At 38.6% G+C, this 8,290-nt stretch overlaps 1 protein-coding gene across 2 annotated transcripts; it reads right to left on the reverse strand.

Moving 5' to 3' along the window:
* Positions 1-1,869: 1,869 nt before the first annotated feature.
* LOC115573630 (uncharacterized) lies at positions 1,870-6,280 on the reverse strand. Of its 2 annotated transcripts, none has more exons than XM_030404492.1 (6): positions 6,165-6,280; positions 5,909-5,928; positions 5,188-5,379; positions 3,734-3,936; positions 3,563-3,599; positions 1,870-2,457 (listed from the first exon to the last, which is right to left on the reverse strand). In XM_030404492.1, the coding sequence occupies exons 1-6, from the start codon at positions 6,197-6,199 to the stop codon at positions 2,360-2,362; spliced, it is 585 nt and encodes a 194-aa protein (XP_030260352.1). In that variant the 5' UTR covers positions 6,200-6,280; the 3' UTR covers positions 1,870-2,359. The 2 variants fall into 2 exon arrangements, with proteins under 2 accessions (XP_030260352.1, XP_030260355.1); XM_030404495.1 differs by having other exon boundaries at positions 6,065-6,205.
* Positions 6,281-8,290: the final 2,010 nt, after the last annotated feature.

Consider the following 8,290-nt stretch of genomic DNA (forward strand, 5'->3'; position numbering starts at 1 on the left):
TTCATCCACTTGATGGCAGCACAGCCCTGTTTTGAAGCAGACAAGGATCACTTGTCAACAAGCAGCTGTTTATTCACACATACTGTACAGCAGATATGGAGCAGTATCAGTTTGTCTATCTGTCTTTCTGTGCGTTGTGCAGGAAGCTAACTAACCACATTTTAAAAATACCAACAGAAACGTCTGGGCTCAGAATTTTTTTTTTCAATTACAGTTTGCAGTGAACTGTATGGAAGCCCTGTCAGTCAAGTGGGGGGAATGGTGATTTATATTCAATTTAAATTGAGCCACGATCTTTTTTAAAAAGTGTTTTTCTAGTGGTTATTTTGTCCAACAAGAATATGAAGTGCAGCACAACCCCATGTTCTCTAAAGGACTAAAAGCTGTTAAGTTTGATACAATCTGAGTTTTAATCATGTTGGGGTACAAAGGGAGGGCAGGTGTGGGAGGTCTGGACTTGGTGTAGTAGGCGGGAGTTGTCACACTGTGTGGCATGATAGCTGCATTGCATCTGGGCAAGCTGTTACTGGTTCACTGTGGCTTTGTGCTGATATTGCAGCGCTTTTCTGACCGAGCACCTCTGGGCTGCAGCCATTAACCTAGTCACTGTTCTGTCATTGTTTGTTCAAGCCTCACATCGTCACCTCCATTGACCAGCCCTTGGTGTGACGTGGCCATGTCCACCATGTTGGACACTGCCTGACTTCATCTTCGATGAGATCAAGGAGGCCATCTTGTCTCTCTCTCTCTCTCTCTCTCTCTCTGTCTCTCTCTCTTTCACTCTCTTTGTTTTGTCCGCCATCTTGCCTCTCTCTCGCTTTGTCTCTCTGAATCACACACACTATTGCTCGAGTTTGTCGAGTATTTTAGAGTAAAAGTTTAGCTGCTGTAGATGAATGATAGATTTTTGTTGATTTGAAGTATTATATTATGACTATCGCTCAATTTACTAACATCAGTAACTTCTATTATATTGTACAGAGCAGTTTTCTGTGTATACTCGTCCACATGCTTTGTGGTAACAGCTGGTTGTGATGGTCAGTGTTGAGATTAATGTCCTTCACTGTTACATTACCATTTAAAGTGAACCCTTTGAGACTGTTTTCCGGTGTGGTTACACATACACACACTGTAAATCATACTCATTTGATGGCCCTAAAGGCAAGTGAGAATTAAAATTCAATTAAATTATGGCAGGTGACAGGTTTTTCTTTTTTCTTGACCAGGAGCATTTTTTGTGTTTGCTTTCGTAATACTCATACTTGTTTTTTCTTCCAGGGTAAATTTCAAGCTATACAACATTTTTGTCTTGTCATGGCTAGAAATGTAGTTTAAGCAGCACATATCATCAGGGATGAGAGAAAAAAATGAAAAAAATGATCCGGCAAAAAACAGAAGAAAAAAAAACGAGACATTATTTGCCAAACCTTTCACAAACATTTTTAAACCAACAGTATTTATTTTAAAGAATGTAAGGGTCACTGGGCGAACTGCTGAAAATATATAATAAATATACTAAAAGTATATAAGTAGTTAGTTAGAGCCAGTATAAAACAAAAAATGTATTTCATACTGAAAAAAGAACTTTGCATGTGATGGTCACATTTCCATGTGAGGTAGTGTGAAACTTCCTACCTGGAATGCTCTACGGGGCCTCGCTGATGTCAGTTCCAACTCGTGAAGCGATCGGACAGAAAACCACAACGTACACACTTTGTTCAAGGCGAGAGAATTCATCAAAATGGTCAATGAATTTAAGCTTTTCAACAAAGTCTTTCTGAGCTCCATTCATTTTTCCTGCCACATGGACAAAGTTTGTTTTTTGATCTATCAGAAAACTTAAAGACGAGAGACACAAATACGATACAATCACTTTGATCAGTCATTTTTTATTTATTCTTCATGATGGAAATAAACACGATCTTGATGTGAATGAGCGCAAATCAGCAGCAATCAATATTTTACAGAGATTTTTTGTCTTGAATTTAAACATAAAATACATTTAATACATACACATGGCTTTACACTGTTATTAGATGATTTTGTCCCCCACTCACATTAAAGTGTTTTCTTTCTTTCTTTCTTCCTTCCTTCCTTTCTTCTTTCTTTCTTTCTTTCTTTCTTTCTTTCTTTCTTTCTTTCAGCCTCTTGTTGAAGGCCTGTATCTACCCGCATATTAAATAATATTGATCATATGCTCAGTAAACAATATTAATATCAACATTCACAACTACACTATAACAATAATTAATCCTTCCATGGTTGTATTTTGCAGATGATTACACATGTTTCACAAAGCACATTTATATTTGTCTTTTCTTTCTTTTGTCACATGTGGTAGTGACGGCCTTCACAGCTCTTACTTTTTAGTCACTTCATAAACAATGACTATCATGGCAATTAACAATGCTGCACCCACAGTTAAACCAACAACTACCCATGGATTCTTCATGAACCCTAGAATAAAGAAAAACATTAATTAGTCAGCTAGTATTATTTCCAAGTCAAACAACTGTAAAATTGTTAATAATACCAATTGTTAATGAATATTCAAGGTTTCTTTAGAATCTGGGTTTTATTTTCCTAAATCACTGGCCATCACTCCTGTCACTTTCATTTTTACCTGGTTTAAACAGCAACATCTCAAGATACAGACCTGCCAACCTTTATTTAACTAATTATTACTAAATAATTGCGTCTGTGTCTTGTGTGTGTGTGTGTGTGTGTGTGTGTGTGTGTGTGTGTGTGTGTGTGCGTGTGCGTGTGTGCATGTGCATGTATGGAAGAACTCAGCAGAAAGGTGGCTTCAACGTGATAATAAGTTACATGAAATATTAAAAAGTACCAATGAAAGAGCTGGTGACGTTGGAACTTATCAATACTACAATCTTTAATCACTTAGATCTGGGAGCAGGCTACTGCCATGTTTCCGAACCTACCCTACATCAACTTAACTTTCTGCCAACTTCCCATCTGTGAGAAGGGAGAACAAGAGGGATGAGATGATGGTCAATTTTGCAAGTCAGTTTACTGACCCGAGCTAGTCTCTTGAAATGACATTTTAGTTATCATCTCTGCTGGTGAATATATTCCTTTGTAAGTTCATGACAGCCAGGTGATTCCAGCTGTTAACTTTTCTATTAAAAATGATGGCCACAACTATGTAATAAGACCATATTTCCTTTTAATATAAAAGCCTGAATTATTCCGACTACACTCTGATATGCTAACATGACCACTTATATTTCCAGGCTCAATTGAATTGTTAACCTTTGACCCTTGTCAGTTGAGTTGCTGTCAACTTTGAGCTTTCATTATCTCAGAGGATTTTATACTCAGGTGCAGTCAGAATTGCAAAGTTGATGCTAATGGTGTCATTATTCTGAGGCCATTACCTTGTACAATCAACACTAATGTACTTATCTGTTACATTTGAGTCCCACTAGGAGGTATCCCTTCACAACCAATGAGGTACAATAACTCCTTTAACGTGCATATGGTCATGTGATTTAAGTTTTAAGATAGATCACAAGTCTGATCTGAAATTTAAAGTTACACTCACAGTTGCAGTCACAATAGCAGCAATTCCGCTTAGAGACCTAAGAGAGAGAAACAGAGAAAGAGTAATAACTAGTAACTAATGAAACTACACCATGTGCATCATTTTAAAGGTGGACAACTGAAATTATTAGCAGCATATCAGCAGCATTAGATCAGTAAATCATTTCAGTACCTGGGAAACGGGAACTCCAAGAGCTTTCTGGATGTCATACCATGCAATATCATTGCGGTTACACTTCAGAAGTTTGCCCTCATAGAACAGACAGTCCACAGTGAGGCGGACGTTGGGGTTGGTCACCTGTCTACTGCTATCAGCGACGACATGGTCAGGATTGAAGGTGTGATGCATCACCACCAGAATTGTTGGTTTTCCACCTGTGAACAAGAGTCACAAACATGATGAAACTCAAAAGGAGGGATCAGGCTGATACGCTGTGATTAAACAAGGTCCTTTCTATGGTATTACATTACAGGGGCTTAGCAGGGTTGAGAATCATTGTGAGCAGTGAATCAGTGAATTCTTTTTTTTTTTTTTTATCCACGTGAGGGCAGCACAACTCTGTTTTAAAGTTGTTATGGATCACTTGTTGGCAAACAACTGCTCATTCACACATCCAGCAGATATGGAGCAGAGAGGTAGACAGACTGCCTTTCTGTTCTGGGCAGGTATGGCACAGTTGGCTTTAAGTAATCAACAGCAGAAACTTATTTTCAATTTCACTGTGTAATCCACTGTATGAAAGCCCTGTCAGTCAAGTGGGGAAAATGGTATCTGTATTCAATTTAATTCAGTTTATTTCAGCCCTAAGAATATGAAGTGCAGCACGCTTTAGTCTCTATGGGACTAAAAGCATTACATTTTAATTCCACCTGATTTTTAATTACAACCATGAAGACTAAACACACGGCTGTGATGGTTATGTGGCATAGCTCGCTAACACACATTGTAAGTCATACTCAGTTGACGCCCTAAAAGGCAAGTGAGACAAGAAAAACTTCCTCAGTTTCTGTTTTGTTCATATGTGAAAACAGGTTCAATTCAATTAAAGTATGGCAGGTGAAACAAAAAAGGTTATGCCAGGATCATTTTTAATTTGTGACAGTTTTGCAAGTTGAATTTCTCTTTTTCTTTCTCTTTGTTGCATTTTGGTTTTTTTAGCTGTAAAAGTTTTGGCAGATAAATCTCCTTTTTCTCCTTTTTTTCTTTTCTTTTCTGGCCAGGATCTTTTTTGGAGTACGCTGTTTTTATGATCCTCAAACTCGTGTCTTCTTCCAGGTCTAAACACAAGGACAATTCTGTGTGACCAAGCTATACGACATTTCCTTCATGTCATGGCTAGAGATGTAGTTTACTCTGCACTAATCATCACAGATGAGAGAAAACCTTTTAAAAAATGATCCTGGCTAAACAAATTAAAAAAAAAACATCTGCCAAAACTTTCACAAATGGCTCCACCAGAGTGATTTTTAGACTAATGTCATTAAATATGAAGAATGTCAGGGGCCATGGAGCAAGCCACTAAAAAAGTAAAGACACGTTTTTGAGTAGTGCTAAAGTAGAGAACTCTGCATGTGATTGGTCAAATTTCCATGTGAATCAATGTGAAGTTGTTGGTGAAGTCGTACCTGGAATGTTCTCCAGGGCCTCGCCGACATCTGTTCCCACTCGTGAAGCGATCGGACAGAAAACCACAATGTAGTCACTTTCTTCAGGAGAGAATACCTCAGCGTGGCCAATACTGTTGAGGCTCCTAACATAGTCTAGATGAGTCCCATGAGTTCTTCCTGCCTCTTTGACAAAGAATCTTTTCCCAGACACTGACGACAGAAAGAGAAATGTCTGAGTCATTGTTGAGCTGTAACAGAGTTTTTGTACAGTCACACCATCAAACACATATTCAGGAAAATGTCGCTCAAAAGAGAGATATTGTGCTAGATTCAGAAGAGATTAGAATAGGTATTTTAAACGTCCCCAAACATTACACCTTTTGTAAACAAGTGTAACTTAACTAGATATCACTGTGTGTTATAGCATCTTAACATTACTGTCATGTTTTTGTTTGCTTCTGTCAGCGGAGGTGTTCAACATTTGATATGTGTGTAACTTCCTGTTTAAAAGCTACTGCGTGTACAGGACAGTCATGGCTACTCATTTGCAGGAAGTGCTTTTACTTGACTCAAAGACCTCTGCTGTGTCTGCCTGTTTGGATCTTTTGTTCAGGCTGTTGTGAAAGCTGTCCAAATGTTCTCTATGCTTAAGTGTTATCTGTTCTAGTGACTGAATGTAGTTTAGTTCATATTGCAGTCATTACAGAGCAACATATGTTGGCAATTTATGTTTTCTCACCAGTTGCCGTGTCCATGTCTCTGAGAGAAAGATAAAGAAACAGAGGAACCTTTAGTCAACATAAGTTTTTTAAATGCAATAAAGCTCAGGAAGTAGCAGGTGTCTACGTGTCACAGCTGCTCTTGTACCGAGCCCACAAGACACAGTGAAAAATACCTTAAAGGATGATAACCTATGTCACTCCAGTGCATGGTAGAGAGTCAGCAGTTCACAGCTTCACAGGGATATTTAAAATAATTCTTGCATGCCTACTTACGATGTAGATTGATAACTTGTTGGAGCCTCTGCCATATCCGTACTGCTCGACCAGAAAAACACTTGTAGCTCTTCCCCGTGACTGAAGCACTTTCACTTTTGTTTTTACAAGCAATGTTTCCTCATATTGGCCATTAAAGAGGAGGGGCAGAGCTGAGGCACATTAACTGTGTCAGGGTTTAGCAAGAGATAAGACAGCAAGAAGAAGGTGGAACTGTGGAGAGGATTTGCACAACATTGCTGGTGCCATATATGAGCACTGACAGTTACAGTTTTGTTTTAGCCTACTGTTAGTGTCACCTCACCTTTTGTTTTTTTAACTTTGTTTGATTCCATTCGCCATCCCCTCAGTCCGGACGCCAGCTCGCCTATGACAATGCCTATCATGGCGGCTCAGAAGCCCCATTCACACTGCCCTTTAAGTGCAGGAATCATTCCGCCGATTCTCTTGGTTCAGTGCGAACAAAATAAAAGCGTAGAAAAGGCGAGCCTGAGAAACTGTCCCCACTCTCCGCCTCTTTTACTTTAACATAGAAGCCAATGCGAAGAATCAGCATGTGATTCCCGCACTGAAAGGGCAGTGTGAATAGGGCTCATGTCGAAGTATCCTTGGACAAGATACTGAGCCCCAAATTAGTCTCGGTGGCTCTTTCACGTTAGTGTGAGTACGAATGAATGGTGGTGACACCTCGCATAGCTTCTGCCAGCAGTGTGTGACTGAGATAATGCTGACTTGTATTTCTAGTGGTTGCCAAGACTAAAAAAGTTCTATACAACATTAAAACCACTTGCTTAATGTTGTGCTGGTTAACCTTTTGTAGTAGATCATGTAACTCTCATCACCTGTTTGGTGGTTGTAATGTTGTGACTGATCGGTGTATAAGTACAGCCTTTTTACCGTTATTCTTTATGGAGAAAGGGCATATAATCTATATATTCTCATTAGAATAATGCACCAGCAATCATAATTTTACACAGACATTTTGTCTTTATTCAAAACTTGACGAGACTGGACCACACACAATTCTACTGCACACACATGTAAACAAGACATTTATCTCAAAAGCACAATTACTGTGGTTGCAAAGTCACTTTGGTCGTAACCCTGGCTTTACATGAATGGATTTGTCCCCCATCACCTCCACATAATCTCTTTAGGAAGGTCTTAAAAATGATGCAGCACTCTTGAACTTATAGCAGCTTTGCAAGTTACATTTTTTGCAGAAGATTGGACATGCATAACATAGCACATTTATGTTGTCCCTGTAATAATCATATATTGTGATGATACTGTAAACTGCTATTGGATTCCTTTGGGTTTTGCCATGTGTGCTGGTGACAGCCCTCACTGATATTCCTATTACTTCAATTGTTCAATAAGGATGACTGTCACAGCTGCCGCCACAGACAACATGGAAAAAAAAACTACTAGAGGGATAATGATCTTCTGACAGTCCATCAACCCTAGAATAAAAAAAACAGAGAAATTAGTCATCTGGTAACATTTACGACTCAAAAAAATCCCAAACCGCAAGTTCATTGTTTGTTGAAGCAGGAACCTAAAAAAAATCCAATGTTTCTTTACAATCTGGGTTTAATTTCATAGTTTTTCATCAGTGTTGTTTTATTCATTTCTTCTAACCTGGTTCACACAGAAACAGCACTAGTACCATTTTAGCATCGTGTCCACTATGGAAAGAAACTCAAGCAGTTCAGCCCAGTCATCACAGCCACTTATTTTAGAGGGGAAAATAAAGGATGCTCAAAATGTCCAGAGTATGGTTTATCAGATTTGAACCAGGAAAGAACTTCAAACTGCAGTATACACACAAAAAATAATTTTAACATTCAGTCTTGTTTTCACCTCCAAATAGAGGGTTTTCACAAGCATGAGTTACTTAGCATATCCCTGTATCTCCAGGAGATGTGTCACAATACTGTAATGTCCTACTTCAATAAAACATATTGGAAAAACACCAATATTTGATGCAATTTTCGATACCACAGGGATAAATTGACGCAAAATTTAGGGCGTCTGAAATGAGACAGAACATCGTAACAAAATGAAATAGATGAGACTACTGCTGAAAACAAGACAGCTGAGCAGTGAGTTCTATATTTTTCCAT

The sequence above is a fragment of the Sparus aurata genome, chromosome 22 (assembly GCF_900880675.1).
Source record: "Sparus aurata chromosome 22, fSpaAur1.1, whole genome shotgun sequence".
NCBI classification, from domain to species: Eukaryota; Metazoa; Chordata; class Actinopteri; order Spariformes; family Sparidae; genus Sparus; species Sparus aurata.

What these genes read in the sequence shown, in the direction of transcription:
- LOC115573630 (XM_030404492.1), bottom strand. Translation starts at nt 6,199, where the DNA reads ATGGCAGAGGCTCCAACAAGTTATCAATCTACATC. An exon ending in ACAAGTTATCAATCTACATC is followed by an intron (nt 5,929 to 6,164) that starts GTAAGTAGGCAT and finishes TCTTTCTCTCAG; the next exon opens with AGACATGGACACGGCAACTG. An exon ending in CTGCTATTGTGACTGCAACT is followed by an intron (nt 2,458 to 3,562) that starts GTGAGTGTAACT and finishes TCTTTATTCTAG; the next exon opens with GGTTCATGAAGAATCCATGG.